The sequence below is a fragment of the Fulmarus glacialis genome, unplaced genomic scaffold, assembly GCF_000690835.1.
Source record: "Fulmarus glacialis isolate BGI_N327 unplaced genomic scaffold, ASM69083v1 scaffold18431, whole genome shotgun sequence".
NCBI classification, from domain to species: Eukaryota; Metazoa; Chordata; class Aves; order Procellariiformes; family Procellariidae; genus Fulmarus; species Fulmarus glacialis.
Window position 1 is genome coordinate 1 of NW_009192311.1, and position 25,798 is coordinate 25,798.

At 36.3% G+C, this 25,798-nt stretch overlaps 2 protein-coding genes across 2 annotated transcripts; one reads left to right on the forward strand and one right to left on the reverse strand.

Moving 5' to 3' along the window:
• Nucleotides 1–483: 483 nt before the first annotated feature.
• On the forward strand, nucleotides 484–2,823 carry LOC104083529 (chromosome unknown open reading frame, human C19orf40). The gene is made up of 4 exons (XM_009587034.1): nucleotides 484–662; nucleotides 1,324–1,463; nucleotides 1,770–1,922; nucleotides 2,581–2,823. The coding sequence occupies exons 1-4, from the start codon at nucleotides 551–553 to the stop codon at nucleotides 2,821–2,823; spliced, it is 648 nt and encodes a 215-aa protein (XP_009585329.1). The 5' UTR covers nucleotides 484–550.
• A 3,534-nt stretch (nucleotides 2,824–6,357) lies between these two features.
• Nucleotides 6,358–25,226, reverse strand: RHPN2 (rhophilin, Rho GTPase binding protein 2; the record flags this gene model as incomplete). The annotated part of the gene is made up of 14 exons (XM_009587035.1): nucleotides 6,358–6,609; nucleotides 7,891–8,046; nucleotides 8,928–9,074; nucleotides 9,871–9,947; nucleotides 10,840–11,034; nucleotides 11,132–11,251; nucleotides 11,705–11,861; nucleotides 13,180–13,367; nucleotides 15,686–15,852; nucleotides 16,785–16,909; nucleotides 17,585–17,662; nucleotides 18,689–18,764; nucleotides 21,717–21,845; nucleotides 25,111–25,226. Coding segments are annotated over 14 exons (1,983 nt in total), but the record flags the coding sequence as incomplete, so codon positions are not given.
• Nucleotides 25,227–25,798: the final 572 nt, after the last annotated feature.

Below are 25,798 nucleotides of genomic sequence, written 5' to 3' on the forward strand. Positions count from 1 at the left end.
TCGTCTTTGGCTCTTCTTCTTAAATCGTGCCTTAGCCTCAAAGACTCCCGTTTCCCTCCTAAAGTCAGAACACTGCATAAAGCTGGCAAACCTGAAAATAATCTCTCCCAGCAGCTACCTTCTAATAACCCATCTGGAGACTTCTGCCAGCTGAGGGCTGGAGATGCCTCTGCAGTCAGCTTTGTAATTGAAGCAGACTTTCTGCCAGCAAAGGTGGATGAAGGCATAGAAAAGGCAGTGTGGTTTTTTTTTTTACCATCTGTGTGTCTTAATTCAGGTGTTTTTCAGATTGATTGCCAAAGTTGGGGGTGAGATTTGCAAGCCAACAGCCTGTATTCAAGTAAACAGAGTTGCTTACCGATTTTGATACATTAACCATAACTGTAAGGTAGCTTCGTGGAGGGGACAGTGTCTCTTCCAGAGTATTCCATCTCACAAATTTTAATCATAAACTTAAGTTCAGTATAGGTTTATGAAATGTGTTAATATCTCTTCCACGTTTCTTCCTAGGGTGTAACTTCTACTGAAGTAAAGATTTAAAGGAGGCCTGATGACAACGAAAGCAAACTTTCCTGTGACAGCAGGATCTATAGTTGTCCCTTATGGGCACGTGATTGGAAATGAGAAGTGGAGAGGGTCAGAGATAGCCCAAAGGCTACAAGGTAAGCACAAAAAAATTGGAAGAGGAAAAACAATTCAGGCAAAACATTCCCCTCTATCACCCAGTTTTGCTAAGATTGGCTGGAATATGCTTTTCTCTGTGCCTGACTGGTCCCATATTTGTGGTACAGCCTATGTTAGCAGGCTGAAAATTCCTGTTTGTCTATCATGTATCTACATGATCAGTTCTGTCATATTTGCATAATTGCTGAGCACTGTAGAGAAGAACCAGAAGTATCTGCTTCTTGGGAATCACAGCAGTGGGGCTATTGTGAATAAGGACCTCCACTGAAGTCCCTTGAATTTACATGGATACTGGGACTGTGCTATCATCATGCGGCACAGCAAACTAAATTGAGATGATCCTTTCAGAATAGCATGTGATGTTTTTGTTCAAGTCCAAAGTTTACTGAGAAGCTATAGCACTTTCAAATCTGTGGTATGAAAGTGCTATTAATTGGCATTACTAAAGGCATCATACAGTACTTTGGATTGCTTGTACCAGTTTTGCCTAAAGAGAAGAAAGGCTTTTAAAGAATATGAAGTTTGTTGTCAAAGTCACTAGGATTACTGACACATTAGGAAGGTTGTGCTGTGAAGTAATTATTAGTATTTTTTTTTGTTTAACTACTGTATTTTTTCTTTTAACAATCTCACCTTAAGGGAAAATTAGACTCATCTTCGAAGATGACTTGGGACTTGTGGATTTTCATCTTTCAAACAGAACTTGCATTTTATATATTTCTGAAGCAGATTTGGTTGCAGGGGATGAATTCAAACGAAAATTGGTTCGGTTTAGAAATGTAAGTACTACATAAAGAGAAAAGTTTTAAATTGGTATTTGTTTATTCCATGCTTCTGAAAACATTCTTCCTGTGTTATTTTTAAATTCTAGTGGAGCTAAACTTTTGTAATAATTTCCACCTGAAAACTGAAAAATTATGCAGCTGTGTAATAATGCTGTATTAAACCTCAGTACTGTTCCTGCTGTTCTATTCTTCCTCTGATTTGCTTTCAGGCAGCTCATACTTGACAGAGGTTTGCTCTCTCTTGCATTGCATCAGCTTGTCATTAACAAGGTCTTTTCTTCTTTTTTCCTTTCAATACAGACCAGCAGTCTTGGGGGAATTGTAATTGTGGAGAGAACCCAAATAAGTGATCAGTACTTCTTAGCAGTGCAAAAGCTTGTTGTGCTAGAACTTGGAATGGTGTTGCTTCCTGTGGCAAATCAAGGAGAAGCTTCTCAACTTATTACTCAGCTAGTAAGTTTCTATGTTAGTGGATAAACGTTTATTAAAATATGAGACATGAGGAGAATTACCTGTTCTCCCGCAATCATCACTCATTTCAGAAGGAATACCTGGCATCGTAAAGGAACACAACATTATTTTATTGTTTGAATGTAAGGAATAAATATCCTGCAACAGTAATGTGGTAGTATAGTTCAGTGGAAAGAGGACTCATTTGGGAACAAAGAAGAAAAGTTGAAGAACATGATACTGGATTTTTTTTTTTAATGTGATCTTGCACTGAGATGCTACTGGATAGCATTAGGCAATCCTCATTTAAGTTCACTGTCAAAACCGACTTGAGATTTTGCTTTGTCTCAGGCTGGGGAAATTGTGTTCCTGTGTTGTTTCTCTTTTCCTTTATCCTTTCTCTGATTGCATCAAAAAGATGACCAAATCATTGTTTTAATTCATGGTTGTATTAAGAAACTGTTGGTTTCCTAGCAAGACTTTGTGGATCTGCATCAAAACCCTTAGTAAGGGCGCACACTTAAGGCGGGAGCTTGTTTTAAAAACTTCCTAGTGATTGCGTTGCACTCTTTTGAGATGAAAGAAACTATTTTAAAAACTAAAAGCAGAGCTCCAGCAGAGGGCACTCAGTGTCACTCATGGTTTTTTTTTTTTGCTTCAGGTCCGTGAACAAAGTAAGGATCACAACAATAACCCCTTTCTTCGTAAACAGTGTTCTCAGCTGGCAGAGCCATCAGTGTTTCGCACAGTGCAACAAATTCCAGGAGTTGGGAAAACAAAAGCTCTGCTTTTACTGCAACAGTTTGGAAGCATCCACCAGCTTTGTAATGCATCTGTCAAAGAGCTTGAGCTAGTAGTTGGACAAACGGTAGCACAACAAATTTACAGTTTTTTGTGTTCCTGACATGCATGTGTAGTGCTGTTTTGGAAAACAAAGACTTCTTGTTTGGTTGTTTCTTATGAATTATAAAATTTTGTTTTTAATGATCACATATTATGTTAATTTCGATAATCCTGGTAACAACTGGAGGGTGTTGACTAATTGTCTAGATATTACTCTGCTGCTGCTTCTTTACAGATTTTCTGCTCGTGCAGATTGAACTCTGAAAATTACCTTGGAAAGAGGGCTGTAAAGTGTTTTGCATCTATCTTGTACAAAAAACTGAGAGAAAGCCGTCTCTTTCAGCAGAAAAAAACAGAAAAGCAATTTGCTTGCTTTCTTTTGTCTTCCAGAAATAAACACTACTCACAAAGTGTTATCTTCTCAGTAACTGGAAATGTGACTTACAGTGCTGTAAAAAAGTTAGCCTACGTTGTTTTATAGGTAATACCGTTGATTTATAACTTTCTGGAGTTCCTTTGGAAAGTCCTACTGGAATACTTCTTTGATTTTACACTAACTTATTTCTCTGGTTCCTTTTTCAGTTCACAGGGTGTTATCAAATTTATTCCTTTGTGTCTAATATCCAAAATCTTGGTTAATTCATGTTGCGCTTTTGAATATAGGTTGGGATAATTATAATAAATTAAAATATATTACAACACATTATTATAAATTATAATTTATTAATTATAGTATCAATTACAATATAATACGTGCTGCAAAGAAAATAATATGGGAAGCTTTGATCAAAATTTGTAATTCAACCTGTTCTTCCAGTATTAATCTTTTCAAGAGTTATTTGTAAAGAGGAGGATTGGTTTTCCTGACATATTGCGTTTTATTTTAAATTATATTCTTATCCTATTTAGTAAGGGTAAAATTGCCTTTTGCCTTATGCATCCATTAAGGAGGTGTGTGAAAAGCTTCCTTCATACTACTTGGGTTTTGGATCACAGCAGGAAAGCAGTTGAGCAGGATTTTCAACTCCCTTTCATAAACTAAAGAGAAGTCAATAATAGAGCCTTGGCACCTCTGTAACCAATCTCATCCACTGGTTAGCATGGACAGCAGATAGACCTGTTATTTATATTGATCCCATACTTGGGATGAAAATATACGTATAATTTGGCCAGAAGTATTTAATTTACTGAATAATAAACATCAGAATTTCCAGAACTACAGAACAAAATACTACTTTCTTACAACTAGGAAATGCTTAAGGTTCTTTATAAATCTGTTTAGATTTTATTCCCTCTCCCTCAGACTTTGGCACTTTGCTATGGAGACTGGATTTCACATCTAAAGGTATGTAGCTATTGATGTTGCAAGGCAATCACCTTTTTACTACTTCAAATGGACATCTGTTCAGTGCATTAAATGAAGTTCGATTAAAGTAGTAACAATCAGTACTAACAGAGTTACAGGCTGAACTATTAATCTATTGCAAACCTTTATTTTTAGGGCTTTATAGTAGCCCTATACATCCTTGTGGACATAAACTTGTTACAAATATTCCTGTGGTCTGAGCAAAAACGTAACTTGCTGTGAAATTAGTATTTGCCTTAAGTTAGCTGTTGGCTACCATTCAGTGTAGAATGAGTCTTTAGTTAGCTGATGGAAAATGGTAAGTATGTATTTATACGGTACTTGAGAAGCCTAAACTTTGCCTTGAATTGGGGGGGGTGTAGTTAAATAAAAAAAGACCCCCACCCCACCCTTTCCTCAAGAACTAGTGAGCGTGATAATGGGAATGGAAAGGCAGTTAATCATGCAGCTAAGGGGGAAGATATTTGCAGGAAGACTATCAATCATAGTGGGCTAAGACAAATGAAGAACTGGAAGGGCGATTCAACTTTACTAAACATTTCATTAGCTGGATAGTAATTTTAGCCATACATGCAAAGTGAATCTCTTCTGTATGGAATATTGTATGACAGGGTCTTGCATATCAGTATATGACTGCTGCTGCTTGTGTGTGTAAAAGAAGTGCTACTACAAATACACATAAAGAATAATTACTAAGGATAGGTGAGTCACAAGTAATTTACAACGTTTTTTTATGTAACCTTTATAGGGAAACTCTAGAAATATGTTAACGCTCTTTGTAAGGAAGCAAGTTTTAGACTATAATTTGTGAGTTCCTGTATTATACAATATAAAATTTTAAGAAAGACAGTTTCTTAGATCTTTGTAAGCAACGTTACAAAAACATGCAAGATGTATGCCAGCAGTGAATAGTGAAAACCTGTAAATTGTGCTTTATCATCCAACCTGTAGCAGAATCAAAAAGCTACTACTAAATGGCAGCATCTGATTTTTATTCTTAAATATGCGTCATCAACATATTTACACCTATTACATAACAAACTAAAAATAAATGACAACTTTAACGTTTACACCCAGACACAAACTTTCCCCTTATTTTAAGTTTTGAGTATCAAACAGCATATATCTACTCTGTAGATGGCAATGTTAACTAACACTACAGTGTTAGCAATTTTCAATTAACTTCAATTTCAGAAAATAGAAGAATCTCAAAGAAATGCTCACACAGGGGGTTTTTTTGTCTCCCTCCTTAATATATATAGCCAGTATTTGCTCATGAATTATTCCAAGGGGAGGAAGAGGATTTTATATCTATTTGTTTTTTACTTGGTGTGATAGTAAATAAATATTATGCCACTTAGACTCACAAGCACTTCTTTTCTTCTATTTTAAAGCATCACCACAATTTATGTATTCTTGATCAATATACTGGAAAATGTCAGTTTTGAGATTTGTTCCACAGCTATCAATTTTACCAAGACTAATGAGATGCAAGTGTTATGGTAAGTAGGTTAAATAATTTCAAGTTTGGAATAAAGCCTGTTTTTAACAATTGAATCAGTAGGCATTTAAAATGTAACCTAGATCAGAAAAAGAGCAGTGTAAAAGCCTTTTGTAGTTCAAAAGATCTTTTGACTTCTAAGCCTTCTAATTCTCTTCCAGAATTAACTATTCCGTACAATACATGTAGTACTCTCAGAAAGAGAATGTCTATGTGTAAAAACCACAACTACATGACACTGCCCTTGGCACAAATCTAGTTTCTCTGAATAACGTTATTCTTTCTCACCTGTGGTTTGTTCAGGTAATTCTTTGAAGTAGTGTTAAGTGATTCATTATTGACTTTAAACTTTTACAGCAAATCATCCTTTATTTAATGTGTCCCCTATTGTTTTGCATGCAGCATCAAGTTTGTAATAAATAACTCCCACCTATCATAGTTTTTTAAAATTAGTCATGATACTGTAGTTTGAAATTCCAAAGGAATCCAGTCCTCAGGTAAGCAATTTTATCATCTACAGCTTGTTATTGCATACCTCCCAAACCACTTCATTTTAACCTTCAATTACTTAAGTTTTATAGTTTTTGCCAGCCTCAATACACAGTAAATGAAGTCAACAGCATTTGTCTGAATTTATACATACGTATATATAAAAATAACATTGATCGACATTTTTTAATATGCATTTTAAAGAAAGATGTCATGTTAACAGATCCTTCGTGAAAGATTCAGTACAATGAACTTTCCGTATTCAGAAGTGTGAAGGGAGAAAGCTTCTTCTTAATTTGAGAACTTCCAGCCACAGCTGAAGGAAGGCAGAGGGTGCTTGCAGCTTTCTGTCTATTTTTAGTTCCCCAACTTAGAAAAGGCAGTTTCAGTGGGGCTTTCTTTGTCTGATCAATCTTATCCTCTTCCATGGCTAAACAGATTAAGGAATATGTCTTCTGCATTCCCACAGAATAAGTTGCACTCTTACTATGCTGTAGGAAAAAAAGAAGCAGTGTAAGAATCAGTCATCCAAAATGGGTCAAAATTTTGAAGATAACAAAAGATTATTGTGCAAATAGTTTTCCAAGGCAGACTACAGCAAGCCTTCTGTGCTGATGATATAACAACTGAACACAAGGCCCTTCAGAGTGCTGTGATTCTGGTATTTTGCCCATGCAGACTCAAGGGTATACTATGCAAAGCCTAAAGGGACTTGTGAATCTTTTCCATGGGTTGTGTTATAGTTAGCATTTACTGGCTTCTAGCATAACTATACGATACATACTAACCTCTCTACAAAGCTGAAGTATGTAGTTCTTGCACAAATCTCTGAAGGGGAGTCTTTTTGCTGTCTTTGGACAGGTTCCATGTTGATTGCAACTATGACAACAAGAGCTAGTGTAGGACATTCTTTTGAGATACCTGAAAGGCACAGTCTTCTCTGTCTTATCTCAGCTGTGCCCTGAAGCAATTTGATTATATTCTAGCCTTTTGTTTCCAGTAGCAGTTTGGAATGGCAGGTGTGCAATTCCTTATTTTCAATTAGGAAAATCAACTTCTTAAACAAAACAAGAAAACCTAACAGCAGTAAGAACACCTCTTATCTACAACAATACTTCAGTGCCTAAGCTTGCCAGGGAACGTTAGAAGCATGAAGCAGTGGATTTAGCTGAACTACAGGTTCTCTCACTACAAATAAGTTTAAGTTATTTAGAGCTTAACATTTTTTAATCTTGTGATCATTTTTCCTTAGTCTAAAGCTTCTATAGCAGCTTAGTAACTGACTAGACAGCTAAAGTCCACCAAAATAAAAAAAATACATACATTAATCCATGATCTAATACAAAAGTCACAGATCATTTATGTTAACAGTGCATAGAAAATAAGCATATAGTCTTGGATGTTCTATTTCATTGTGGCTTTCCCAATGCTGAACAGGGTAGTATTTTCATCTTCTGGGACAAGTTAGGGGAAAATAAAATATGCCCTGGAATTTATAATGCAATTAATTTAAGTAGCTCCACTACAAAAAACCCCACCACCCAACCATTCTTATGCACAGATTAAAGTACACAGATTGTACTTCAGCTTGCTAAATCATGACGATTTAAACAGACTGTTTAGAACTGAACACATGCCTGTATGCTTTATATATTCACTGGTGGAGTGGGATATCTGACTACATGAAAGTAAACATTAATCAGGGACTGAAGCCAGGAAACAAAAAACTCTCACATATCCAGTCTGCAAAACATATTTGCCTCATTACATACCATAGACGCTGCTGTATCCTGGCAACTGATAACCTCAATCTCAATGGGCTGCTCTCCCACGCTTTTGAATTTTTCCAGCACCTCATTCACTCCAAGCCACTTGCAATCCACACCACCAACTGAAACAACGTAGTCACCTTCTTTTAGGCCCATTGACTGTCAAAAAATTTTGCACAGGTTATTATCTGGAATTATAAAGATGCACAAGATGTTTTGTCATCATACAGTATCCGCCCTACGGGCATTTCCCTCTTAGATGCTATATAAAACCATTGTCTAGCCAGACATGTGGAACAAAAGTGTATACATAACTTAGAAACATGTAACTTTTTCAAGTACACAAATTACATATTTGAGTTAATTACCATTGATAAATGTGATTCTGGTATACTCAAACGTTGGCTCTTTTTATGTCCTTTTCACTTTTCTCCTTAAGTAAGTGAAACCTGTTTATTGCTACCCTATCGTCCCCCATGAGATATTTTCTCCAGTTTTTACTTCTATTTCTTCAGTGTTTTTATTTGTACATCTGTGGTTGCTTCTGCCTTTCTCATAGCTAAACTGTGCTCATCACTGCATGCTGCTTTATCCCTTTGTTTTTTCCCCAAAAAGAACAAGATATTAGAAGCCAATAATATGTTCTTTCCCTTCTTTTTGCTTGGGCACATGCTACCTTGCCTTTCCTTCCTCATCCTTATTATTGTTGCTATTTTCTAAAGCCTTTATCCTTTCTAACTTCCTGAATTAGATGGGGAATAACATTTGCTTTTATTATTTGGGACTTTTTATCTATTAAGTGTGAACAGAGGAAGAAATCAACTCTAGTTTAATGTGATGTCAGGGATACAGATACTCTAACATCTAAGGTGTATACAGCACTGAAAATTGTGTTAAGATTATATGAATTGACTATACTAATGTATAGTAGAACTCAATAAATACTCCATACACCAATATGAACAAGCTAAAGTTACATTTAAAAGATTGTAATGTTAGAGTCTGGAGGTAAATTGTTAATATTGCACCAATGTACTTACTGCTGCAGAACAAAATGGATCAAGACAATAAATCTGTACTGGTGAACCTCCTTTAAGACTGAATCCTAGCTCTCCTGCTTCATGGTGGATGTAAATGGCACGTGGAGCTGTCCATCTCTGCTTGGCTGAGAACACTGTCAGTGGGCCCTGGAGGTAACATAGCAGCAGGGACATTATGGTTTACTGTCATTTGTAAGTAAGCATTTTTTTTTTTTTTTTAAAAAGTTATAATGCTTTAATCTCATCTTATGTAGGTTTTACTCAGGTTAACTTCCAGATACTTCCATTGAAATGGAACAGTGAGATTTATCCCAGAAGTTTAACGTGTCCCCTGAAGTGCTCAGCCCTACTTCATGACTGTTCAGGTGATACTTCAAACAGAGTGGGATGAGAGCAACTGCCAAGTTGTTATGAGATCTCTGTTAAGGTGTGCAGAATCTTGTGGCTGCAGCAGGCTCTAAGGTCCTATATTACTCCATTTTGGAGGAGATAAATTGATTCATGAAACATTGCATATTCTGATCCTAACCGCAACTCCCAATTTCCTTTGCCCACCAATACACACAGAGCCACCTGAAAGACTGGCTTTGCAGCATGCAACATTACACATTCTGCATGCCCATCTGCAAGTACTGCATATTTCTCCCTGCCTTTAAGCTGTATGCAATTATCCATTGAAACTTCATGGAACTTTTATAAAGGTTATCAGGAATGAATGCTGTGCAAAGCCATATACAAATTGCACTTTTATTCTTTGCTAGTCTCAAGGTGACTTACACCTCTGAAGCTAGGAGTGATCTCTCCAATAACTTCTGAAAAAAAACCAGTTACTACAGGATCATTTTTTCAGGCTAAAATAATTATGTCCCCTCCCTCATGTTAGGGTGAATTTATACTTGCTAGCAAAATGACAGAGGTTGGTTGGCATTCGCATGTTACATACCAGCCTGTGAAAGAAGTCTTTAACTTTCACCTTGGAAAACTGAGGAGCGATTGTTTCTATTTTGTGCTCTGTTTTAGCTAAAAAAAAAAAAACAAACAAAAAAAAGAGAGACAAACAAACAAAAACAAATTAATTTTCTCTCAAGTATTAGTTAAAAGACATACAGATTTATTTTTCTTGCATTCCAAGCTGGATAGAAATTTCTCCTAGATTCTTACCAGGCTGTATAAAAACTCATTTTTCTGGAAATGTGTAAGACAAATATCTGAATTGCCTTAAAAGTATCTTCAGAACTCATAATATCAATACAGAAAACTTAAAACAATCCATCCAAACAAAACTATGCTATTCTCCTCTTTAATTTCTTTTTCTTTGGAAAAAAAAAAATATTTAAAACCAGCGCTCATTCTTTCCCACTACTTCCAAAGAGGAAAGAGCTGGATGAGCTGGACTAAGGTAGGAAGAACCAATAGCAGTCAAATCAAGTTAACAATTTAGACCAGTATAACAGTTGTGCTACAAGAAAGAGTTATTAGTTTTCCCCAGTATGATTTTAGCTTTTAAAGTTTCCCTATTTTTTCTACCTCACAAGATAGTCACAAAAAAAAGCTGAATTCTAAATAATAATCATTGTTATCTACCCCAGAAAATGATGTGGCCAGAGACAGAAACACTGTAAAGCAGCTGTAACAATATGCATTTATCTGTGATTGAGGAAACATGTAAGGAATCTGAACTCAAATGTACAGTACATAACTTGTACATTATTTATATTATGTATGGATACATATTATATATTCTTGCATTCCAAGCTAGATAGAAATTTCTCCTAAATTCTTACCAGGCTGTAGAAAAACTCATATGTATACATATTATATATGTATACATATACATAAAATAAAGGTATATTCCCATGAAAGCATATACGTGTATGGTTAGAGACCCTTTATTTTAGCTGTGTATACTTACGAAGGATATCTGGAGCCTGGATTAGACTGAGAAAGTCATCTTCCGTCTCTTGCTGAGCATATTTGAGAAGTGAGCGCTTATGTGCAGCTGTCAGAACCTCCTGAAGAACATCAATGTTTCGAAGCTTTTTGCATAGACCACAGACTCTTATAGCTTCTTCATGGTAAACAATGGCTTTGCGTAAATGTGCTTTCCCTGAAAAAAATTAGAAACTGGTGGTTGTCCTCCACAAACAATAAATAAAAGGTTATTTTCAAGTTGTATCTAGCAGCTGTGTGAAATTGGCAATTACCTAATTGTTTTCTCTGAACTTTGTCCTTTAAAATGGTGAGAACTATCAGTCCTTCAGGCATGTAGTCGTACAACTGGGACAAGGCTTTCTCCTGCTGATCTTCATCGTCACCGGACTGCACTGTAATAATTGATATAGAACATTAACCATTACACATCTCTTGGTGCCCTGTTCCTTTAGGTGTATAGTTGTATAGTTATTACTACTTTCTTTCCAAATGCAGTCAAATATTTTTACACATATATATTGATGGGAATTTCAAGGTTTTAGGACTTTTATCAGTTTTATCACCTGCAGTATGCAAGTAATACTTATATGCCAGAACATATTGACAAGAATTGAACAATTTAATAGCATATAATGGATATAATATTTCTTTTGTTTCTGCAAAAGTTAGTTTATTGAACTTTCATATTCTTCTGTAAAGGACAAAAAAGCATGGCCTTATATCTGAACAGGAAAATGGCCACAGATTAACATATATTGAAACCCCAAAGCTCCTAGTCTTATTCAACTGTTTGTGTGTTTATTATTGTTATTTATATGAATATACAGAAAATGCATGATTCTTACGTTCATGGTCACACAGAATGGTGGCAATGAAGTAATGCGCCAGAGCTTTGTAATGGTCTGACTTTATTTGTGCCAGTTTAGACCAGGAATAGGGGATATTCTCTTTCACTGGTTCCTGATTCATTGCAGTGTTAACCAGCATGTAAACCTCTCCCACCTATAATAAAGCACAGAATTGAAGTATGAGAATTTAACATTAGTTATTAGGAGCTCAAGTAAGGGATATTATATTCAGCCTTAAGATAATTTCATGTGCATCACATCAAAGTGTGTGGGGGGGAAGATTGTTAGAAAGGGTTGGAAGAGTTTTGAGAAAATTTGAAATTCCATCTCTGATTTTTCCCTTACAAGAAAAATAAATCAATTTTGTACAAGAACAGATGGACTAAGTCAGTCAATCTATGTGGCTTCAGAGTTCAATAAAAACACCATATAATAAATGGGTTTTAATTTACAAATACATCTCATCGGGTTAATTCAGCTGAGAAAAAGGGTGAAGCATATTACTTATACAGTAGGTTTGTGCTTCACTTCTGAAACCGTGGAGTCATATGTAGCCTTAAGTTTGTATGGTCTAGTTAAAACTGGGCTATTATCCTTTATGCAGAGGAAATAAAATAGTTTTTCCAGCAGTGAATGCTGCTTTAATGGATCAAACAAATCCACCTGGCAGAATCTAAAAATCTTTCCCCTATAGCTGATCAATCCTACAGGTAAGTCAGGGTGGCTTTACAGAGTTGGTAGGAAAGGCTTTGCCCGTTCCAATCTAGTATGGAACCGGTTATACATCGGCTACGCTGACATGGCTCAGAAAGCATATTCATATCTTGTTGGCATACTCAATTTTTGATGTCAACAACCTCAATCAAGTATGAACACTGCCTTCTGGGGCACAGCATGCTTCTCCATTTTTCAGGCAAGTCCCAAGACAGCTCTGCAGGACCAATCTGACTCTGCTTATCAGGGTCCTTCCCCCAGTTACAATTTAGTTATTCTTTTGGACTTAAGCTTTTAGGTTTGCATAACCTCCAGCTGCTGAGAAATAACAGACAGGTTGTGTTCAATACTTAACAGAGAACTACACAAACAACCCTGTCCTTTTGTATGTTGTTCTGTGGACAAGATCTGTACTGTTTGAAAGAGCAATATGATAAATAGCTTGTAAAAAACCTTCAGCCAGTTCACTGCCCAAGTGTTCCAGCATGTTTCTATTAAACTTCATGAATTATGAATTAAAACCAAATCATAACAGTTCTAAAATAATATTTAAATTGCAGCTATTCACATTTAAATCTTCTGAAAAGTTGCGATTCTCATTGTAGGTTGTGAGCTGTCCCTTGTTACTTTTGGTTTTCAGTAATAGTTGTTAACACTTAAGTTTAATAAATTCTGTTAATATTACCAGAGGCTGTAGCTAGTAACACAGCACTGTAAACAGCTATTTTAAAGACTAAATTTTAAGTCTCATATTTTACCTTGGCAACTTCCTGTGTCATTTTCACTAGTGTGAAAAACTCATTGCGTATTCCAGGAAGACCAATCTGCTCAAAAACACATTCTTGAGCTTGTGCAAGCATCATTTTTACTAGTACATTCAGCATAGCCGGGCTCATATCATAACTCGGTGTGTGAGTAAAGGTCTCCTTTAAGTAGGCTAGGACTCCTGAAATTACAAAATGGTTTGGTCAGCATTACAAAGAGAAAAAAAGTGAACTTAGTTCTAGCATATACCATAATAATTGAGATTAAAAGCATGCTTTCTATATTGCACTATAGCAATCTGAAGGAATTCTTAGTACACATGAAATTAAACTGACCTACAGGTTTTGCTTTGCATTCCCATCAAACATCTCCAGGCACAGTTCTCAAAATTACAATTCAGAGGAGCAACAGAAGCTGCAAGTTTTAAGGGCAATAGCTTATAACAGTTCTTGTGATTGACCATAAAGCTGTGCTGAACTGAATGTCACTTGTACATGGGAGTGGTAGGCTAGGGCTTATACATAGGACAAGAAAGAAAAAGAAATCTACGCAACTATAAAGAGGTGACAGTAAAACCCTTGGATGGAAGGAAAAAACACAAACATAGGAACTTAATTAATTATGAATCTCCTTTTCAGATGCTGCCAAGTGCATTGTGTGTCCCAATGAAAGCTCAGTTCCATCCCTGTAAGTAAGTTAGAACAGTATATTTAATAGGGTAAAATTAGATTCTGCCCTAGACATTTGGTTCCACCAACACATTAATCATTTCTATCATTTATCAAATTAAAACCAAACACTAACTGTAGTGCAAATATTAAGTAACAGTTTCACGGATGGAAGCATAACCTTCAGCGTGCACGTCATCCAACTGGTTTAGTGAGTTCTACTAGCCTGCTAATTGCTGATAATACTACAAAAATGTAATAGTAAGACCTCTGCTTTTTAAGTGTCCCAGCTTCTGTAATCTTACTTATTGCCACTACATTCGATTTTGGCCATGTTGTACTACATTTTCCTACTGCCAGTTTCTGAGATTTTTCGTTTTTGATGTTACACTTGTATCTTTTAACTTATTAATATGCGCTTACACAAATTTGAATTATGGCCATCTCTGCCTTTTTGCACCAAAAAAACCCAACCCCAAACTTCCCAGGCACATCCCAAGTACTGATGGAGTGCCCTACTGAAAGGAACTAAACGTACAGGAGGAAAAAAAAAAATTTTTTTTTCATTCTCAACATATTTCTCCTTATGTGGTAAGCACAGACACACTGAGAGCTTTATTGAGGATAAACTCTGCACAACATTTTCCATTCAGCAGAGAGAAACGGTTAATACATGCTCTATATCATGTCTCTACCAACATAATGAACAGTGTTACAGAGCCATGCACAGGTACAATGAAATGCCTCCTGAGCACATTGCTTTGGGGCCCTACAAAGGTACTGTGGTAGCAAATGATGCATTTCAATTTGTGAATTAATTGTGTTTTGCAAATACATCGAAGTGAAAAGCAGTGATTTTTTATTTGCAAAATGGAAGAAGGAGCCGCAAAATGGAGAAATTTCTCAAGTATTGAAATTTCTTTCAGATGAAATACAAAGGTTGAAAAACAATTTATTTAATAAATGCATGAAGAAATACTATCAAATTTTTTTTGTATATTACGTGTATTTGTATAGCTGTGTATTCAAAAGAAGGGTTTTATGACAATCCAACTCTGTGGTCCACAGTTTGTAGCTGATAAAGCTACCCATACAGTGAAAACCAATAGCCACAGATTGTTAGTGCAGAAATAAATCTTACAGTACATATTAATTACATAGGTCATGTCTTTAAGTATTATGTGTAGCACAGATGACATTTACAAAAAATTGGAAAATCTGCTTGGAAAAAACCAAAACAAAAGCTTCTATAACATGTTAGTTCAAGGGATATGATTCCCTTTATTAGAATTTGTATTTTTCTTCGCTTGGGACAGAGATAGATTGATTATTTTGAACCTGTTTGCCTTTGGAATATATGGAAGATATGTAGTCAACTTCCAATGAATTGCAAATTTCACCAGAGAACACAGTAAGGTTAATTTTGAAGAGACCATATGGAAAACTAGGTTTTAAGCCCTTTATCAACCCTTTAAATTTTTTCTTGTGCAGATTTTACACCAATATAGTATCACTGAGGTAAAAGCAGCTATGTTAGTGAAACAAAGAATGAACAATGAAGCAGTTAACGTTAGGGCTATTACTTGGACCTTTGAACTGCAGTTCATTAATCGTTAACCACAGTATTCACTGTCTTTATCTGCATGTTCAGACTACAGTTCCAGGTTTTGAATTAAAGCTTCAACTCAGCTCTTCACTAGGCTTCTTGAACTTCCCTCCTACTCCTTTTTTGTGTAATGAAGTCAGTGGGAAATGCAGAGAGCTGCAGGATGTCAGGATGAGATTAGGAACATTTGCATAAAGACCTTCCCAATATTTTAAAATTTTGTACCTGCAGCTCTCTGAAAAGCATCAACAGCATTTTCAAGTCCAGCCTGGGTCTGACGATTGCATCTTGTTCCAATCTGGGTGTAGAGGGCTCCAATGTTGAATAAAATACTAGCTTTTTCAAGCAACAGATTTTGCTGACACACAGGGACACCTGTGAAGGAATCATACCTTGGGAAACAAATATTAGAAGAAGTGTTAAGATTAGCAGAGTTCATTGAAAGAACAGATATTTTCATTCTGTTTTTCCAAAAGAGCAGTGGAATTCTTAGTAATTGTTCTGCTACAGTGAAAATGAAGTGAATAGAAATACCATTATGTACTGCAAGGACAATCTAAGTGCTGCAAGCCAGAGAACGGCTTTATTTGAGGCTTAGTTTTCAGCAGGTTTTACAGCAGCATCTCCGTAAGCATATTATATCTAACTCAAAAGTGCCTATAAAACATCACAGAGGCTGAGAGTATACTGGGGAAGTATCCATGTGTGCTGCTATGTTCTCGTACTTAGATGTTGCCAAAGATCAACTATTGGCATGGTCAGATCCTCTATAGCTTGTATTTTAAAGTTTCTTCTTGCAGTTATGACTAGAAATTTAACAGTTCCTCTTGGCTGCACGGTAGTCAACATTTTTCATCATAAGAATAAAAATTCTGAATTCAGAGTCAAACTTTGCTCATAGATGTAGTAAACCACTATAACAAATTAAGTCGCTCCTTTCCTCTCTTCTGGCCCAAATGCTCTTCTTAACAAATTGAAGGAGAGGAATTAAGGTCTGACCCATTCCCCATCTGCTTTGTGCACCAAGGTTCAGAGTCCAGGAGACATCTGCAGTTGTCCAAAATGAAGATTATTTTCTCTCTTTTTCCCTTGTGATAACCTGTAGCCCAAATCATAATCTAGCCAATGGCTTCACTCTAAGCAGGAGAAGGGTGTATTGTATTCAGGTTTACTTTTAACACACAAAAAAAATTTGACAACACACACTGCAGGGAGTGGGGAGGAGAAACACACTGACATGCTTCAATTTAAATAGAAGACAGTTAATGATTAACAGTGTTCTGAAAAAAAAAGACAAAAAGACAAACATGAACTACACACTTACCATGTAAATAAAACTCCCATGTGCCTGGTGGGTGGGAAAAATCTGTTTTCTACATAACCAAGTTGAAGGAAATAGCTTATCAACATCTCAATGCCAGCTTCATCTCGGCTAGGAGTGCGGCAGGCCTTGAAATACAATAGATAAAATAAAGTTGAGTTATAGCATGAATACTGAAACACCAAGGATAAAGCTCTGCTTCCTTTGGACTTCTGCATATCATGCAAATGTGTGGAATCTGAGAACAGTAAGCTTAAGGCCATATGGATGCATTCTAAATACGAGTTTTTTCAGCTGCAGAGAAGTAGCACGTAACCTTTAAGGAAGCAAAGAGGATCTGTTTGGCAGGTCTCAGAGTTAATTAAATAAAGATTGTAGGTATTTTATGAAAGCTGCAAAGAAAGGTTATGTTTCTAGTATAATACAGGAAACAAACAATAGTTAGAAATAACCACCTTCTACTACAATCTTTTGCCAGAGGCATTCACTTCAACACTCTTCCTGCTACATTTAAAATACTTTAAAGTAAAAAAAGTAAATAAGACAAATCTTAGATTTACAAGATTTACAAAGTCGTTTCAATAGCTCAATCACTTCGCATAACTTCATCCTTTTCTTCACTTGTTCTTTACTCAGATTGTAAAGCTCTTGGACAATGGAGATTCACGTTCCATATCTCAGAAATGAAGTCAATAAGAATATGGTAAGTTATAAGTAATGGTGGCATCTTCTGATTCCATACAAATGTTGTTATTTAAAACTGTTGATTAAAAGATCTCATGGTATGCTATACTTGAACTCACTTGTCTCAGATCCATGAGATCTGCTATTTCGTCTTCATACTCAGAACTGTCTTCACTATAATGTTCCAGAATAAAGTCCTAAAAAAAAAAAAGTAAAAAGTTTGAACATCTAAAATTAACCTAAACTATTGATTAACTTTTTTCTGCAGTTGCAAACAGTACAAAATTGATTCAGCTGCGATTTGCATGTTGTCTACTCTCTTCCAGTCATTAGTATAGTAACATATAGCAGTGAGACTACAAAAAGACAATAGAACTAATAATTCGATTTGATATCTGAGACAAGAAATTTCAGTCTGGTGTAAAGGAACCAAACACCTATTACATCAACTCCATTGGGTTTTAAAACAACAACACTTAGTGGTTTTGAAAGGGACAAATGAACCCTGTTAGCTAAAATAACAGGGGAATTGAGTGACCATAAAAACTTGTTAACAGAAAGAGACTGCCAAATTCTTGTCAGCTATATTAGTGCAATTCCACTTAAATTAACAAAGCTGCAATGGCATAAAGTGGTACCATAATCTGACCATGGAGATTAACCTACAGAAGTAAAAGCAGAGACAAATGCTACGGTGATATAAGATGGTTTACCATGAGGTAAAAACTACATTGCACAATACATAGTAGTCCAAAAAAATACAGAAGGTGGCTCAAATAGCCAGCAAAGTATATTAGCTAACAAATAAGCAGTGTTAATGCTGTAACACTGCTTCCCAACTGAGCCAGCTTGGTTAGTGCAAGTTGGAGTATCACTGCGTTATGCTAAAACCTTCATTACTACTTCCTTTCACACTTAAGAGTGGTAATCAATAGTCTTATTGGAACCAAAAACTGTAGAAGGAATTTTTATTCTCTTTGGTTTAACTCTACTGTCGCTGAAGTGGGATTTCTTATTACACCTTCTGACTCCTTGTCCTAGTTAGATACTAGCAACGACCCACATAATTGGTGGTTAATTTTTAAACATATTGTGACCTCAGTTTTAGGGCAAATGAAACAAAAAATAATTTGTACATAAATTACTTCTGCTTCTTTAAACAAATCTGAAATGGAAGTTATTTCTGTTAACTATTCATTCTGAAATGTGTCTCTGAAATTTACCTTGAGGGGGAGTGTAAAGTCTACTTCTTTGGTTTCCTTCAGGCCAAGAGGTACCATGGGAATGCTGAAAGTCTTTCTATGGAAAAAACAAAAAGATTCAGAAATATTTGTTTTCTGTTTGTCTGTTGATAAGATAATTACTTTTGTTTCATTTGATGACAGAAAATTAGTATGCTGATGGGTGTTCAGGTAAAAGGTACATAGTTTATAACAGTTCCTTCCTGCCCAAGAAAGTCTGCTTAAAGGCCTGTGACTCCTCAAGAAGAGAGTGAGGAAAGCTACTTGCCTGTGCTTTTTTTTTTTTCTTTCTTTCTTCTTTTTTTTCATTTGAGCCTATTTTTCCTTCAAGGAAAGAAAAGGGGACTCTCAAAGGCTGGCTCACCGCAACTTAGCTCAACCATTATACACCTGAACAAGTTATATGGACAGAAAACAGCTCCACAGCTGCTAGATCTGCCATGGTAAAAGCTATGGTAATCATCAATAGTTATGATCAGTATTTTACATGCTACCAATGGTTTCATATGTAGAAGTGATTTGTGTCTGACACAGGGAAAAGCAGGGCCAAAGTACCAACTTTAACAGTGAAAGGTCTAAGACTAGGAAGTCTGAGAACTACTTACTTTGTACACAATGCTAGGTGTTAACCTCTAAAATATCAAAGGGCAATAAGGATGAGAACTGTGACTTAAAAAAACTGATCCTCAAGAGAATACACATGTGTATCACAGACTTAAACCCAGATCATATTAGTAAACAACACTAGCTAATAAGACTATTATGAATTAAAGGGCACCATTTATCCCTCAAAAACTCCATATACTGCTCTTCCACTAAGCATATTACCCAGTTATAAAAAAGAAAGATCAGAATTGCTTCCAGGTACATAGTTTGTTGAGCAGGTTTAACGGATCAGTATTGGGCAATTTTAAGGTTTATCTGATATTTTCCTTTTTCCTGAAAACAGATTGACTGTCTAATCATTGTTTAGAGCATTCCATTACCAACTACAGAATCCCACGGGTGTGATTCATTCATAGTCTTATCAGCAAAGCCAGCAAAATCACTTTCTTACTGGTGAAAATTCCATCTCAGGAAGGTGGGAGTAGGAGTGCAGCTTCCTCAGCAGAGGAGGAGTCCTTAAACTGGTTGGCACGATCCAGAAAGTGGCTCTGCTAGCTTGAAAAGGACTTCCAGGATACAGAGCCAAAACACCACTGCAGGTAGTGCAAATGATCTGATTTCTGATGAGGCTTTTAGAAGAAACCACACCACTTTTACAACAGATTATATCAAGACTTTCCCCAAAAGGAAGTGAGACACATGCAAAAGAAATCCTAACTTACTGATTTAATGAATTCTAGTACTACCCGCAGTCCCTGTAGACACCAGCATGTGTCATTCAAAGGAACTGAAATTCTATTTTTTAAGTTTCTGAAGTGCCACACCCATGAAGTCAACATCATGGGGGCATTGAACAGTTAGGGAGGTGATCCTGGATTTCCAGAACTGAGTAGAAATAGCGTCATGCTTCTCAATCCAGCTGAGATGTGTACAAGTACTAGGAAGGCCAACCCTTCAGATTGGTGTAACACAATATAGTGTAACCTAGTAATGTGGGTGCGACCTCATGTTGATGACTATGTGCACAATAGATTCAGAGAGCAACTATTAATAGCTATTTGCTATGAAAGGCTGGAGAGCAGTTACAGAGGGAGTGAATTATTTTAGCTGAGGGAACATAAAAAGCATTTAGAGCTTAGAATGAACAGCATCAGAAAGGTAAAACACCATTCAAAACAGATTGGGGAAGCAGGATCAGGAGAGAATAAAAAGCATACTACTGTCCAGCCACAAGGCTTCTACCTGCCTTGGGCCTAACCTACTGCTCACCCTTCATTGAGAATCCAAATATTTCAAATATTCTTTAGCTAGAAGAAGGAATAGTACTTCTGGAGTCTTGCTCTCATTCCCACAGCCGTAACTTTCATACTGCTTTCTATGTTTGCATGCATCTATAAAGACTGGTAAAATCTTGAATGAAAAACATTTTTGCATCAAATAGTTGTCAAAGTTTGACATGGAGGTGGAGGGCAGGAACTTTAGCACCAGTTTCTTTTTGAGAAAAATGAAACATAGATATTTTGCATCAGCATTCAGTTGAAAGATACCCCACTGGAAATGTGCTTGGTCCCTCTATATTAAGAATTCCTTGTAGTCCACCTGGAAGTTAACACCTAACTGAGAATAGTGCTAAGAGGGACCCAAAATTATACCCCCCTCATATGAAGCGCTTCAATTTGTGTCTTGTGCTGCTAATGTTAATCAAATAGTAAACGTTTAGTTTTAGGAGCAACAAGACATCTAACTGTTACAGAAATCAGGCAATGAATGATCTTTAACTTCGAAGTTTTCTCTTTGAGGAATCCACTGTAAGTTGAAGTTTAGTGTGCTCTTTAAAGTTGGAAAAATATCTTGGAACAATTCCAACTTCATCTACTAAAAATTTATCTGTTTTAGCCAGCTAATTTATGGATTTCTATCACTGAAGTGCACTCCTTAAAGATTACCTCAAGTCTGCTCTGAGCTCCAAATCAGTGTTGGACTTCTATCCTCCAGCTAAAAAGAGGACTGTTGTATGCACTGCATTTGAGAATAGATACTATATCACTAAGTTTGCTCACTCCAGAATGCACTGAACCAATTAGCCATTCTAATACTGGAAATTCTGCTAGGTGCCACATGTCTCCCCATAAAGCCCCAAGAGCTTTCAATTCTCGCAATACTCTCCTCCACGAAGGAACTCCATATCTAAGGATTAGTGGTACATACCTTTCCCAAGTGAAAGACAAATATGCAGACTAACCCTTAGTCAACAAACCTACCATTAAATATGTTCTCTTCCTATCAAGCTCTCTGTTCTTTCACGTAATTATTGTCCAGCATTCACATTCACCTAGAAACAATTTTGTTTTCAATGGTAAACAGAAGATTTGTTAATAATTGAGTAACTTAGTTTTATACTTACTCTGTATTTTGATAAACTTCCACTGAGATATTAAGTCCTTCCAATTCCTCCTTTAAGATCTGCAGGTCTGAGTTTACAAAACTCAGTTCCAGTAGTACCTGCTCTCGTACTTTGTTGTTGGTGGTTGCTCTGCAGAAAGAAAGAGACATAAAATTTTTTTATTGCTGAGGAAAAGGTTTTGTACATAAGCTTGGTTGACCCCCTTGCTAGCATTCTCAGCATTTTTAAGATTTTTTTTTTTTTTTTTTATTTCCTTAAGAGATGATACAAGACCTCATGTTTCAGAATTTATTAGGTTTTTCTGTCAAGAGTGAGTCTGGGATAGTTTCCAGATAACAGCATGCAGACACATAGAAGGTTTGCTATGTGCGAAATTTTTTTTCTGTGATTAAGGGTCAGGCTTATTTTCAGATACATTAATCAACAAAACTAAAGCATCTTAAAGAGAATCACTATCCTATTTTTGGATTATGTGATCTTTTCCTAGAAGAAGATATGACGATGGAGGTGGGGGAGTCAGGAGATATTTTTTCAAAAGAGACTTCCCCACTTTATAAATTGAATCATGATCTGTTGAGACTTCTGATCTTAAGAATAAAAGAAAACAACTGTCCCATAAAACTGTTACTACAGAATGTTTTACAACCAAATATACAGGTAGACAGGTATTTCTTTTTAATACAATACAATTTTCTCTGTATTTTTTTTTTTGTCAGATGCAAATAGGATTTTTTTGTTTGCTTGTTTCCTTTGCCATTTATATATTTACATGACAACATTTTGAACTGCTAGCACAGTAGATGTTAGTATTTAGCCCCCCAGAACATTTCTGTGTGATTTCTTATTTGTGTATTTCAAGATATTATATCACTATTTCTAACCTGATTCTCCATACAGTATTACTGTTTTCAAGAGACTTAAACTGTTACCTATAACCAGAGGTATGAGTTTAAGATAAAAGGCCTTGATCCATATCCAGGCTTAAGATACTGTACCCCTATATTAGAGAGTCCAAACCATTAGACAATAACAAACTTACTTTAAGTTTGCAGCATTTGCATTTACCTTCATTTTGAGATAAAATTCACCCTCATAAATATTTATGAACAACTCTCTTATACATCTAGGCTCCCCTTGGAACAATCCTGTAGTTTTGTGAAGCAGCTTGGTGAAGAACTAGTTATTCCAAGGCTAAAATTCTAAGCTTGTACTTCATATTATAAATATGTGTTATCCGTGAAATTTCTATGCTGTACTTTATTGAATACCTGAGATTGCTTAGATTAAGCAATGTTCACATCTGCTGCCTGTATAAGCCAAACTGGACACAAATATAGGGTGGAGTGGATCTTTCTTGATAAAGGCAGCACCACCACCGGTTATGGGCAAACTTTGATGCTAGCAGCAATTTAATTACGATGTTATTAGGCTCCATGTTTGGTCTAGGTCACCATACTCCACAGGATATCTTTCTCAGAAATCCCAACGGTCCATCCAGGTGAACTTCTCTAATATGGCTATTTTGCTCTCAATGTCCATGCCAATTTAGAGTTAATTTGATTACCTTTTCATGTTGTTGCACTGTAGACATACTTTGTGATGACAAACAGCAAAAGACGGCAACAGGGGCAATGTGATATCCTTGAGATCCACATAACTCTACTCTGAATTCAGTTTTAACTCAGAACTTCCAGAACAAAAGACAATGAAAAGGAGAGGGTGACTTTCAGAAGTTCTAAAAACAGAAGTCTTTGCACTGTATGGATCATTTGTTTCAAGCCTAGCATTTAATTTCAGCCAGAAGTAAGGAAACCCGCATTTCCAGTTTTTTCTCAAGTCCTATTGCAGGAGGCTCCTTGTGGACAGCAATTGGTTTGCTTCTTTTAGAACTTGCAAATAGAATCTGAAAACATAAAGCTCATTTATTTATGTTTTTCCTTAGGAGACTGTAAATACATCTAGTCATGTGAACTATCTAGTGGTCAGGTTACTTTTAAAATTGCTTCTTTCAAAGAGCTAGCAAGTTTTAATAGTCTAACAGGTGCAAATTCATTTTAGATTTTCAGTAACTTAGAAATAAGACTGATCCTCTACTCTTCAAATAGGCTTAGTTCCCACTCTTGTCAATAGCAACTTCGGTATTTCCGCAGTTAATATTTGTATCAGGAGCCAAACTTTAGGACATCTTTAGGTTGAATGTTAGAGTAACCAGTGTTCACATTAGATATTACTTGTCTTTTTAGTCTTTCCAAAACACTCCTGAGTTGGCATGCAGAAACATCTGCTGAATGAACAGAGTTCAGTTTCAAAAGCAGATATAAGAATTTTGCTATGCATTCAAAAGGTAGCAAAAGACCCTAAGTCTTACTCCTTAAGTCAATTACCAGAAAACAAAGCAAAATGTAGTCAGCCACAGAGGCTAAAACTATGTAAGCTTTGAACTTATCACCTCTCTTGCCAAGAGTGGAGGTAAAGGCAGGTGACAGGCAAAGGGCAATCTATCAATTAATGGCAAGTTTAAGAAAAGTGAATTTATCCAAGCATTTTCACTTCTCTAAGGGAAGTATATTGACTATTTTGTTCTCGGAGACCCATTGTTCCTCTAGTTGCAGAGAAACAGACACTATAGGAGACTACTGCAGATGAGTATTGGGGAAATTTTCACTTCTGTGTAACAGAGGGATGGATTGTTGGAAAGCTACAGGACTGTTGCTAAGCACTTAATCACAGGATGTAATAATAGCCTCAAGACAGGGACAACATTAGGCTATTCCTATGGGGACAGCCACGTAAGAAACTGTCTTAAAGATTTGATGGACAAAATATAATAGATAAAGGGCAAAGTCTCTTCCAGTTACCTCAAACTGTAGGAGAATTTGGTGGCAACTGTAACCCAGCTCAAATCAGATGTGTGCTACCCTGCTACTCCTATATCACAACTACATGGAATAAATAAGGCAACTGATGGTCCTTTCCACTGCAGAGCACAGATCTAACGGATCTTGGAAAAGCAACAGCATAGTGCCAATACCTTTATTTGATTTAAGGTGTAAAAAGGACTCATTACAATATTCAGCAAGGTTCACCTGCCATTATTACTAGCCATAAAGCTGATCAAACAGAGCAACATAAGATAGTCTAACATTCAGCTCATTTGCTACAAGACAGCAACTTTGAAAGTGCGCTTTATAGCAGGTAATAATTCTATAGAGCTACAGCATTAAAAAAACTTCAGGGAGATTCACAAAGCATCCAGCAGTAATTTATGCAGCATGTTAGGGGAGCGGTTAGGCAGACTGGGAAAAAGCAATAGCTAAGAGACTTTTAAAAAATTTAAAAAAAAAAAAAAAAATTAGTTGCTCAGGCAAGAGAGCTAGAAAGTCATGACACATACCTTAAAAGATTTTCAGCACCAGCTCTCATTCTTACTGCTCTTAAGATCTGTTGGTTTAGGACAGCTCTTTGATTTTGCAGTTTGCTTCGACCAGTCTCAGCAAGAGGATTACATCCCTAGAATTAAGGAAATGAGGTTTTTTGTTGCTGTTGGAAGAGAGTCTGAAAAAGGAGTAACACTGAATTTGAATGAACTTTAATGGCATGGGTTCTGTATGAATACAAATTAGCTACATTGACATCAGTGATGAATGACTGACAGTGGTTTTTTTCTCTAACTTGGTCATTAAAAGCGAAAGAGACACCATCACCAAAGCATTTGACGTTAAAATTCAGGCAAAAAATATTTGTTTTAAAGCTTACGTACATGTGTGAGCCTGTCTGTTCCCCCTTAGAAGTCTTGAAGCTATTTTCCAATTACAGCCAAATTTGACAGAGCGTTATTAAGTTTCTATGGGTTTTGTAAAAACAGTGTCTGGCAAGGCAATAACTCCTATCAAAGCTTCTGCTTAACCTTTGCAAAATATCAGAGTTCCATACTGAGATATATACAACCTTGAAATAAAACTCTAATCAGAAAACAGGCTTTGGTGGCACCACTGCTCACAGTTTTAAGAACCTTTCTAAGGATCTCTGCTCTTGTTCCTTCTGGTGCTCAGACCTTCAGTACACTTCCTACCCCTCTTTCC

Excerpts from the sequence above, each read along its gene's own strand:
- LOC104083529 (XM_009587034.1), top strand. The coding sequence starts at position 551 with ATGACAACGAAAGCAAACTTTCCTGTGACAGCAGGATCTATAGTTGTC. Across the intron at positions 663-1,323 it reads GATAGCCCAAAGGCTACAAG|GGAAAATTAGACTCATCTTC; the intron begins GTAAGCACAAAA and ends TCTCACCTTAAG. Across the intron at positions 1,923-2,580 it reads CTCAACTTATTACTCAGCTA|GTCCGTGAACAAAGTAAGGA; the intron begins GTAAGTTTCTAT and ends TTTTTGCTTCAG.